The 11,983-nt window shown below is 44.3% G+C and overlaps 1 protein-coding gene across 1 annotated transcript in view; it reads right to left on the reverse strand.

The window, feature by feature from the left end:
• Nucleotides 1-666, reverse strand: part of EPHA2 (EPH receptor A2) — a 46,626-nt gene extending 45,960 nt beyond the window's left edge. The window contains exon 1 of the mRNA XM_087702367.1: nucleotides 460-666. Within this exon, the coding sequence (XP_087558493.1) occupies nucleotides 460-550 (91 nt within the window). The 5' untranslated portion in view covers nucleotides 551-666. The remainder of the gene's footprint in view (nucleotides 1-459) is intronic.
• Between the last annotated feature and the right edge of the window lie 11,317 nt (nucleotides 667-11,983).

The following is an 11,983-nucleotide window of genomic DNA, read 5'->3' on the forward strand; positions in this document are numbered from 1 at the left end:
TGTGTGAGAGAGAGGGAGTGTGTGTGAGAGAGAGAAAGAGTGTGTGTGAGAGAGGGAGAGGGAGTGTGTGTGTGAGAAAGAGTGTGTGTGAGAGAGGGGTAGAGGGAGTGTGTATGAGAGAGGGGGGAGAGAAAGTGTGTGTGTGAGAGAGAGACAGAAAGTGTGTGTGAGGGGGGAGAGGGAGTGTGTGTGAGAAAGAGGGGGGGAATGTGTGGGGGGGGCGAGGAGCCCCGGAAAACTTCAGTCAGTTCCTTCCAGAGGCCGGGAAGGGGGGGGGGCGGATCTAAGTCTCCCTTCCTGCCCCACCGCCCAAGTCGGCTTAGCCACAATGGGAGAGGTGCGTGTGAGTGTGTGTGTGCCGGACGGGCAGAGGCTGGAGGAGAGAAGCCAAAGGAGCCGCCAGCCGTCCCTCCGATCGGAGCCGTCCGAAGCAGCCGCAGTCCACGCGCAGTTCCTTACCTTCGTGGCTCTGGCAGCTGCGGAGCGCCTGGAGCAGGAGCAAGGCGGGCACCAGGAGGGTCCCGCAGCTGAGCCTCGGCAGCCTGCCCATCCTGTCGCTGAGTCCCCCCACCGCTGCCTTCCGTGTCCTCTGCGGAGTGAGCCGCCTTCCCGGAGTCACTCAACGCAGCGCAGCGCAGCCCAGCCCAGCCGCCACGGGACGAAAAGCTCAATGGGAGCTGGTGGGAAAGCGCTCGCCCGGTTCATTCATGCCTCTGCTGACGTCAGCGGGGCCACGCCTCCGGAGGCCGTCCCGCCCGCCCGCCCTGCCCCTCTCCGAATGACACCCCCCCCCCCGGGGTCTTCGCTTCGGGGTGGGGGGGAGATCTCCCTGAGGCTTGGAGGAGAACGGGAGGCTCAAGCGCAAAGGTGGCACGCAGGGGGCAGCTACGGAAGAGAAAGCGGCGATTCGCTTACTTTACTAGGCAGGTTGGGGAGGGGGTGCGGGGCACACTCCTTAGTTCCAGCGAAGCCAGATGGAAAAAGCACCACCGGGAGAGCGCCGAGAGCCTCAGGACGGGAAAGAGGGGTTTATATTGAATGTACTCTATATTCCCTTTAGTTGGTAAGAGCTAACAAAGTTCGCAGGGAGCCCCTTTCTCCTTTCCTTTTCCTTTCTCCTTTCCTTTCCTTCTTTCCTTTCCCTCTTCCCTTCCTTTCCTTTCTCCTTTCTTTTCCTTTCTGCTTTCCTTTCCTTTCTATTCTATTATAGAATAGACTAAGAAATAGACTAGAAATAGAAAGAATAGGAATAGGATAGAATAGAAAATAGAACAGACTAGAATATAGAATAGAATAAGAAATAGAAGGAATAGAAATAGAAAGAAAGGAATAGGAATAGAATAGAATATAGAATAAATAGAATAGAATAGAATATAGAAGGAATAGAAATAGAAAGAATGGGAATAGAATAAAATATAGAATAAAATAGAATAAGAAATAGAAGGAATAGAAATAGAAAGAAAGGAATAGGAATAGAATATAGAATAGAATAAAATAAAATAAGGAATAGAAAGAATAGGAATAAGAATAGAATAGAGAATAGAATAATAAATAGAAAGAATAGTAATAGAAAGAATAGGAGTAGGAATTAGACCCATCGCGACCCCATGTTCCTCCAGGCCTTCCTGACCTCTACCATCCTCTGGAGTTCATTGAAGCAAACTCCATCCAGCCACCTCCTTCTCTGCCGTCCCCTTCTTCTTTTGCCCTCCATCTTTCCCAGCATTAAGCTCTTCTCCAGGGAGTCCTTCATTCTCATTAGGTGGCCAAAGTATTTGAGTTTCATATTCAGGATCTGGCCTTTTAAAGAGCAGTCAGGGTTGACCTCCTCTAGGACTGATTGGTTGGATCACCTTGCAATCCAAGGGACTCCCAGGAATCTTCTCCAGCACCAGCGTTCAAAGGCCTCCATTCTTTGGCGCTCAGCCTTTGCTATGTATACCAGGAGATAATAAAAGAAAATGGAACATGTCAATTAGGGAAATACAGTGCATTTCATTCACCCGTAGAGGAGTTTCCCAATAGAGTTGGAAGGGACCATGTAGGTCATCTAGTCCAATCCCCTTCCCAAGCAAGAGACCCTAGACCATTTCTGACAGATGGCAGTCCAGTTTCTCCCTTGAAAACCTCCAGTGATGAAGCTCTCACCACTTCTGAAGGCGATGGTTCTCCCTCTCAGAAAATGTACCCTTATTTCCATCGCACCCTTTATATTCACAAGTACAGAAATATGACACCAGCAAATCTCTTACTATTAACTTCTAAACAATGATGTACCTCTTATGTGACGTAATGCAGAACCTTCCAGTAAGAATTTGGCTGGAGGGTGGTATGGAAAGAATTTTTCAAGGCTTTTGTGACGCTCCAGCAACTGACCTGTGCAATATTTTTTTTTAAACTGGGGGGGGGGGGGGCTGTATGAAAAAGCTGCAGGAACAAAATCAACCTGCCCCCCCCCCCCCATGTTCACCTAACCTGATTCTTTCGCATTCCAACTTCTGCCTCGTGTTTCTAACCATTGACCATTAACCATTTCTAACCATTGAGGTTAGGTGGGCATGGAATGATAGATAGATAAGATTAAGTGGGCATGGAATGATAGATAGATAGATAGATAGATAGATAGATAGATAGATAGATAGATAGATAGTTAGATAGATAGATAGATTAGATTAGATAGATAGATAGATAGATAGATAGATTAGATTAATAGATAGATAGATAGATAGATAGAAAGATAGATAGATTAGATTGATTGATAGATAGATAGATAGATTAGATTAATAGATAGATAGATAGATAGATAGATAGATAGATAGATAGAAAGAAAGAAAGAAAGATAGATAGATAGATAGATAGATAGATAGATTAGATTGATTGATAGATAGATAGATAGATTAGATTAATAGATAGATAGATAGATAGATAGATAGATAGAAAGAAAGATAGATAGATAGATTAGATTGATAGATAGATAGATTAGATAATAGATAGATAGATAGATAGATAGATAGATAGATAGATAGATAGATAGATAATGATAGATAGATAAGAATGATAGGTAGATAAGTTGACATTCTAGAACAGTGTTTCTCAACCTTGGCAACTTGAAGATGTCTGGACTTCAACTCCCAGAATTCCCCAGCCAGCATTCGCTGGCTGGGAAATTCTGGGAGTTGAAGTCCAGACATCTTCAAATTGCCAAGATTGAGAAACACTGTTCTAGAATATGATGGTCAAAAATAACCGTACAACACTAGCACTCTTTAAAATGGTGTATATGTTATTTGTTTTCACTTTGTTTTTTATGGCAAATGAAACGCCAGGACAATTACACTGTATTCAATATATGGATATGTAAACAATAAAAAATATATTTTAAAGAAATCAGCCTGCCCAACTGAGTTCAGGTCTGCACAAGAGATATTTTTCCCTTCTGAGTTCTTGGCCTGGGAATTTTCCATTTTGAAAAATTTAAAAAGTTCTTAGTTTGGCTGCAGAAAGGTCACCCAAGTACCAGTTTAAGAAATTAAGAAGAGTGCTGGAAGCGGAGTCTCATCGGGGTGGATCCATTTAGCTTGTGAGTTAGTTTCCTACAACAGCCACAAAACTCACCTGCCAGCAGCAAAAAAAAATATCTCCCCCTGCCCAATTATTTGGTCTCAGTCTGGAGTATTCAGTGGTAGACTGCCTCTGAAGATGGAAGTTCTGAATTTATGACGATAGCCTAATCAATTCCAGTCATCTCTTCCTCCCAGGATTTGAAATGCTTTGGATAGTTGTTTAATAGGCAGGTAGAAAGCATTGGAAATACACATTTTTGCTTATCTACACAGTGTTGCAATAAAACGTTCAGTGGCAATCTTAGTAGCCTTGGCCTCTTGTCACGCCAGTAAATTCCACCATTCGGCCTGTGATGTGAAGGATCTTTCTTGGGTTGTTATCTTTCCTGATCCACCATGTTTTTGGAGTGCGGTATTGCGAGAAAAGGAGAGAAGGTGTTTTTTTCCCCACTGCCAAGTGTTAATTTGCTTTATCTCTACCCTCACTGTTTCTTTCTTAGCAGAAAACTATCACAATACAATACACTTAACATTACCCAATACCATTTTTAAGGTTTTGTATTTTTTTCATTTTCATAACATATAACCACATGTATACTGTTACATAACCAACATTATTTTATATTGTTAAATGTCTACATCAATTCGTCTTACCATCAACCCCAAAAATGTTTATTGGCTCTTCTGCTCTCCATGTGCCATATTTATACCCTATCCATCACTTTCTTCTCCCTCTCTCCTCCCCCACTCTACCTCCTTTCTTCCCTCTGTCACCCTTCTCTTCTCCACTTCCCCTTCCTCTCTCCTTCTCCTCTCCCCCCTTTCCACTCCTTCTTTCTTTCTTCCTCCTCTCCCCCCTGCCCTCTCTTCTTCCCTTACCTCTCTCCTCTACTCCACACTCTTCATCTCATTTACTTCTTTAAAATACCATTTTAAAGAGCTAGCGGGCTACATATTATATACAATATGTATGTATGTATGTATGTATGTATGTATGTATGTATGTATGTATGTATGTAGATAGAGATAGAGATATATAGAGATAGAGATAGATAGATAGATAGATAGATAGATAGATAGATAGATGGATAGAAGAGAGAGAGAGAGAAGAGAGATAGAGAGATAGAGATGGATAGATAGAAGAGAGATAGAGAGATAGATAGATAGAAGAGAGATAGAGATATAGAGATAGCTAGATATAGCTAGCTAGCTAGCTAGATAGATAGATAGACAGATAGATATAGAAATAGAGATAGATGGATAGATAGATAGACAGATAGATATAGAAATAGAGATAGATAGATAGATAGATAGATAGATAGATAGAGAGAGAGAGAAAGAGAAAGAGAGAGATAGGTATATATATGGATCTTTGTGTGTCTGTGTGTTTCCTAGTACAAACCAGCATAACTCTGGTTTGTATTAGGAAACAAATAAAACAATATAAAATTGTAAAGATACAAGCAACATGGTTATAGCTGTAAGTGGGAAGAGATAGGTACTAGGAAGGAAGAGAATAACAATAGTATTACAGTCTTAGTAGATAATTTGACAGTGTTGTGGGAATTAGTTGTTTAGCAGCATGATGGCATTTGGGGGGTGGGTGGGGGGAACTGTCCTTGTGTCGTGTTGTTCTGTTGTGCAGTGCCCTACAGCCTCATTTTGAGGGTAGGAGTTGAAACAATTTATATCCAGGACGCGAGGGGTCTGTAGATATTTTCACAGCCCTTCTTGTTGACTCCTGCAGAATATGCAGGTCCTCGATGGAAAGCAGGTTGATTGATAGCCATTGTTTTCTCTGCATGGATGGCTTGTGAGAGAATTTCAATCCAGCAAGACGGCGTAGATTATATCTGGGCAGTGATGCACGCTGTTGGGCAACCTGGCAGAGGCTAGCTGGAGATATTACGAAATCCTTCTCCCTGGAAAGGAAACCAAAACATGTTTTTGCTTGAACGTTAAGATGCAGCCTCATCAGGGATGGCAGAGGCCTGAGTCACAGCGCTCGCTCCTCTCCAGCTTCAGTGCTGCAGAAGCTGTTAGAGGATTGGATTTAGATGACTCGTCTGGCCCCAAAAGATCAGGCGTTAGAAGTTTCAAACCGGCAAAATGCAGCGAGGAAAATGTCTCTCTGCCCCGAAGGGACTTTCAGTCTGGCTGGCATGGGAAGAGGGTGATCTGAAGAGCGATATCTCACTTACCCATCCCCCAGCGATTTCCTCCTTGATCTCTTTCCTTTCTGAGACAAAGGATCCCCTGAAAGTTTGCATTCAGACATACTAATCGCAGGTTTCTTTGGTGGTGGTGGGGGGATTGTGGGCATGGCTGAAAAGAGGAACTGCCAGATTCTGTCACAGCTTTCTTCCAAATCAAAGCAAATCAAACCTTTATTGTCAATGCGCAACATGTGTGCAATGAAATTGAATGAGCCCCCCTCTTGGTGCAGCCCCCCCCCCCCGAAACACAAAATACATCTCAATAACTCAGTAAACGAAAGAAATAGAATCCCTAAACCCAAATAAGTATAACTATAATAAATAATAGATAATAATAAAATCCCCTATGCCATCCAACTGGTAAACTCGTGAGATTCGTTTTTTTCTCGCCATATCCATGTATACATCTGAGCTAGACTGTGTTGTTTCTCTGTGTCACACAAGATATGTGGGTACATGCATAATTTTGTTTATTTTTATTTATCTTGGTCATGTTTTATGTAATGTATATTGGTATTTAGTCCCTTTGAGAAACGGGGCGGTAGGCAACAAAATTTCATCTGAATGTATGCTGATTAGTGTACATTCAAAGTGACAATAAAGTTATTATTGTATTCTATTCCATTCCATTCCATATTTTCTATTCTATTCCATTCCATTCCATATTTTTTTATTCTATTCTATTCTATTCCATTCCATTCCATATTTTCCATTCTATTCTATTCCATTCCATTCCTATTTTCTATTCTATTCCATTCCATTCCATATTTTCTATTCTATTCTATTCCATTCCATTCCATATTTTCTATTCTATTCTATTCCATTCAATTCCATATTTTCTATTCTATTCTATTCCATTTCAATCCATTCAATTCCACATTTTCTATTCTATTCTATTCATTCCATATTTTCTATTCTATTCCATTCTATTCCATATTTTCTATTCTATTCTATTCTATTCCATTCCATTTCATTCCATTCCATATTTCTATTCTATTCTATTCCATTCCATTCCATTCCATTCCATATTTTCTATTCTATTCTATTCCATTCCATTCCAATATTTTCTATTCTATTCTATTCCATTCAATTCCATATTTTCTATTCTATTCTATTCCATTTCATTCCATTCCATATTTTCTATTCTATTCTTTTCTATTCTTTTCTATTCTTTTCTATTCTTTTCTATTCTTTTCTATTCTATTCTATTCTATTCTATTCTATTCTATTCTATTCTATTCCATTCCATTCCATTCCATTCCATTCCATTCCATTCAGAGGTGGTATTCAGCCAGTTCTCTCTGGTTCAGGCAAAACCGTTAGCGGTGGCTGTGGGAGGCTCCACCCACCTGCCCCAATGTAATGTGCGAGCACTGCACCATGCGCAGAAGGCGGTATGCATGCGCAGATGCGGCATGTGCGCTCACATTTGTGAATCGGTAGGGAAAGTAAGTGAATCCCACCGCTGATTCCATTCCACTCTGTTCCATTCATTCCATTCCACTCCACTCCATTCCATTCCATTTTATCCTCCACAGAGTGCTTTTCTGTTAACATCTAATCAACAAAGATTGTCAGGCTCCCCATTAAGTCAGGAGGCATTAGAAGCTCAAGGTGGCTGCAGGTCATCAATTGGTTTCCTCTTTAGGCTACAGAAATAGGGCAAAAGATCACCAGACGATCCACTTACGTTTTTCTAAGTGGAAGAAGGAAGTATTGAGCAATGGAGTCAGGTTAGTCCTACAGAAGTGCAAGATCCTGCTTTTAAAAGATAGGAACAAGGTAGGAATTTCTGGTTGACCAGGAAGTTGTCTTGTAATTTTGTAATAAATTATTTCGGTGGGAGAAATGCTCCAAAGTCTGAAATGAGCCCGGCCACCTCTCTCTGAGATGGACCAGTGCAGACGGTTGCCCAGGGTGGTAGGGCCAGTGTGTTCTGACCTGGGCTTCCCCCAAAAGCAGGAGGCAGAGTCCTGGTCCCAACAAAACCCCTTTTATTAAACGAATGGGAATTCCTCTCCTTCACATTCAGCCAAGCCCTGGCAAACAGTCTTTCAAAGGAATATTTATGACTACAGACCTTATCTGTCTTGGAAAGCTGCCATGTCAATATTTTCCAACTGAGGTGCTGTGCAAGGAAAGACTGGGCACAGAGTCTCTGAGATTCAGGACAGATCTTCACACTCCTGAAACGAATCTAAGGAGCGAACGAATGAATTGTTTCCTGCAAAAGCCCTCTACCCTTTCCTCCTTTTTTATTTCCTATAGGAGGGGCCATTCACCTTCCACCTGTGGCTTTACTCCCAAATTGACCCTGATTTCTGAGCTGTCCTTTTCTTCTGGCAACTCTGCACATGCGCACACTGGGAACAGGCCTCCAGCTGTCCTCTGCCTCACTGCTGTCTAGATCCGTACGCACCTAATCACTGCCAGACGGCTTCGACCCCCTCTCTGCCTCCGACACAGAGCCCTCATCAGAGCCTTCCCCAGATTCCAGGACTGGCCCATGTTCCTCCTCAACCTCCTCACTGTCTGAATCTACTGCCAGCTCTGCTGGCCACTGGTGTGCCTTTTGGCGTGACCCATCAAAACCGCGGTCCACTAAAGCGCGCCCGATCAAAGCGCGTACGTGACGTCATCAGCAGCGCGACAAATAAAATTAAAAATAAATTAAATTAAAATTAAAATAAAATTAAAGCAAGCCGATTCACATAAAGGTAAGGGTTAGGTTTAGGGTTAGGGTTAGGGTTAGGTTAAGCGTTAGGGTTAGGTTTAGGGTTAGGTTAAGGGTTAGCGTTAGGTTTAGGGTTAGGTTTAGGGTTAGGTTAAGGGTTAGGGTTAGGGTTAGGTTTAGGGTTAGGTTTAGGGTTAGGTTAAGGGTTAGGCTTAGGGTTAGGTTTAGGGTTAGGTTTAGGGTTAGGTTTAGGGTTAGGCTTAGGGTTAGGTTTAGGGTTAGGTTAAAGGTTAGCGTTAGGTTTAGGGTTAGGTTTAGGGTTAGGTTAAGGGTTAGGCTTAGGGTTAGGTTTAGGGTTAGGTTTAGGGTTAGGTTAAGGGTTAGGCTTAGGGTTAGGTTTAGGGTTAGGTTTGGGGGGGTTAGGGTAAGGTTTTCGCGTTAATTTTAAATTTACCGATCACAGCGTGCCGTTTTCATCGCGCTGTGATGACGTCACGTACGCGCTTTCGTCGAGCACGCTTTAGTCTACCGCGGATTTGTGGTGGAACCGCCTTTTGGTGAAGCCTAGGTCAAAACAGCTGGATGTGGCGGCCCCACACGGATCAGAAACAGTACCTTACAGATTGGCATCCTTATGCACCTGGGTTGCCCTGTCAGGTGATGGTCAGACTCTCAGAAAGCTGAAAGGGGTGGGGAGGAGGAGAGGGGAATAGTTCTGGGTAAGTTATGCAGATAAGCCAGGAGGTTTTGAGTCCTTTTTCTGTGCAGCCAGACAGGTGTTGCCCAAAAGATTGAGTTTCTCTGCCACCCAAATGAAATTTTGAGCAACTTATTGTTTTTGGTTGCTCGCGTGATGGATTCGAACCACTCCGGCCTGCTATGCAAAATAGTTTCCTCATCCGAAGGCCAAAAACAGGTTAGTCCCGACAAGCTACGACATGCAGAGTGTGAATCCGAGTTCAGGAACTTCGCTCGACCGCAGTCTGCTGGGCCCCATGGCTTCAGCACAGGCAGGCATCATCCCCCCCACAGCCCAAAGCTCCCCCCTCTCGGAATGCAGCACAGTTTGGTTTCGGGGACGAAGCCTCCCTGGGGCGCTGAGGGCACGAAGCTGTGTTCGTGGCTCCGACCGAGGCTTCCCAAGAGCCTGAAGCAAACTCCTCGTCCTGACAAAAAAAAAAACCTTTTTTAATTGACTGTGAATTCTGCTCATTGCACAGCTTCCTCCCCAGAGGAGTCCCATAAGGCTTGACAGCTTAAGGGTGTTTTGAGTCTCAACAAGTGCCCGGTTCTCTCCTTTTCCCCCAGTATCTTCATTTCTAGCACCGTCTTCTGACCCGACAGCAAAATATCTTCGCCAAAAGGGAAGGAATCATTGGAAAGGTGTAACAGCAGTCTCTTCCCCGAGTCTTCCCATTCGGAAGACCCCGAGTCTTCCCATTCAATGACAGGCCTCCCTTTTCTTTGATGCTGTTCTGACCGAGGCTTCCCAAGAGCCTGAAGCAAACTTCTGGTCCGGACAAAAAAACCCTTTTATGAATTGACTGTAAATTCTGCTCCTTCACATCCAGCAAAGTCTTTCGAGGGAGGATTTACAGTCACAGACCTTCTCTGGCTTGGAGAGCTGACAGGCCGATAGCTACAAAACTTGGCAAGGAGTCCCAGAAAGTCGCGAACCAATGAAGCGAACTAATGGTCTCCTGCAAACTCCACTCCCCTTTCGCTCCTCTTTTGTTTCCTCTGGGAGGGGCCATTCATCGTCTATTTGTCACCTTACTCCCAAGTCGGCCCCTGTTCTTTAGCAGTTCCCTTCATTTGGCTGCTCTGCACATGCGCACACCGGGAACAGGCTCCAGCTGTTCTTCTGCCTCACTGATCTCCAGCTCTGAAGGCAGCTGATAACTGTCAGATGTCCCTGGTCCGCTCTCTGCCTCCGACACAGAGCCCTCATTAGAGTCTTCCCCAGACTCCAGGACTGGCCCATGTTCCTCCCTAACCTCCTCACTGTCCGAATCTGCTGCCAGCTCTGGTGGCCGCTGGCGGGCCACAACATCGGCGGCGGCGGCAGCCACTTACCTGCCAGCCAGCCTGCTTGCCAGCTGCCTGGGACTTTCTGCTTCCTGCCGGCTTCCCCATCGACTTTGTTGTTGGAAGCCGTCAAGAAATTGCAATGGCAGGAGGGAGTGCTGGAATTCCCTGTGCCTAAGTGATGGGATGGCGTGAGGTCCCCCTTTACGAAGGTGCAGATATCTCCTGCTGCCAGTAAAGAAGCAACTTGTTGAAACTGCCTAACAGTGAGGACAATTAACCAGGGGAACAGTTTGCCACCAGAAGTTGTGGGTGCTTTATCACTCGAGGTTTTATAAGAAGAGCCTGGGCAATCACTTGTCTGAAATGGTGTAGGGTCTCCTGCTTGAGCAGGGGGCTGGAATAGGAGGCCTCTAAGGTCCCTTCCAGCTTTATTCTGAATTTGCTTTAAAAAAAAGCACTCTGTAGAATCTCAGAGACCCTGTGCCTTAAGAGAAGCACTCTGCAGAGGCTCAGGATCTCACTGAATGACAAAAACATAGAGGATTAGGGGACTGGTGGCTAAAACATATGAGGAACGGTTGCAGGAACTGGGAATGTCTAGTTTAATGAAAAGAAGGACTAGGGGAGACATGATAGCAGTCTTCCAAGATCTCAGGGGCTGCCACAAAAAAGAGGCAGTCGAACTATTCTCCAAGGCACCTGAGGGCAGAACAAGAAACAATGGGTGAAAACTAATCAAGGAGAGAAGCAACTTAGAACTGAGGAGAAATTTCCTGACAGTTAGAACAATTAATCAGTGGAACAGAAGTTGCCTCCAGAAGTTGTGAATGCCCCAACACTGGAAGTCTTTGATGTTGGATAGTCATTTGTCTGAAATGGTTTAGGGTTTCCTGCCTAGGCAGGGGGTTGGACTAGAAGACCTCCAAGGTCCCTTCCAACTCTGCTATTGTCTTGTATTGTAAATCCTGATTCCCCCGTTACCATCTACCATCGTTAAGCTGTTTATTATGTGCCTTAATCAATAGCCCTTCCAATCCTCTCTTCTCTAATGCACTCCCTCTTTGGGGAGTGATAAATTTTGTTTTTCCTTTTTTTTTTAAACATCAACTTCTCAACTTCAATCCTGCAGGGAGAAGGGAGCGAATGGCTTGGTCAGGACTAGCCATCTCATCCCCTTTGCCTTCCAGGCCAGCATGTCTCCTCCACCCCAGGGCGCATTATCTGCAGCCTTAGCTCTCCTGCAATCCAGATGTGGGCGGGCGGCTGTTTTTTTGCCATGTTGCCTCTAAGCTGCAGCAAACTGCCTCCTTTTCACCTTGCTTTATCACCTTCCCAAATCACAAGAGCTCCTTCAGGTGCGATTTGCACTTCAAATTCAAAGCTCTTTACACGTACTTACGTAACTTTCCCCTGCACTTCCTTTCCATGATGCCCACATCCACAGGAAGTTTGGCAGGCAGCTGAAAATCCCAGGAACACAGAAATAGAGAAATGCTGCT

Source organism: Thamnophis sirtalis, unplaced genomic scaffold (assembly GCF_051295495.1).
Source record: "Thamnophis sirtalis isolate CommonGarterSnake01/CBP01778 unplaced genomic scaffold, rThaSir2_p1.2 scaffold_15, whole genome shotgun sequence".
NCBI lineage: Eukaryota > Metazoa > Chordata > Lepidosauria > Squamata > Natricidae > Thamnophis > Thamnophis sirtalis.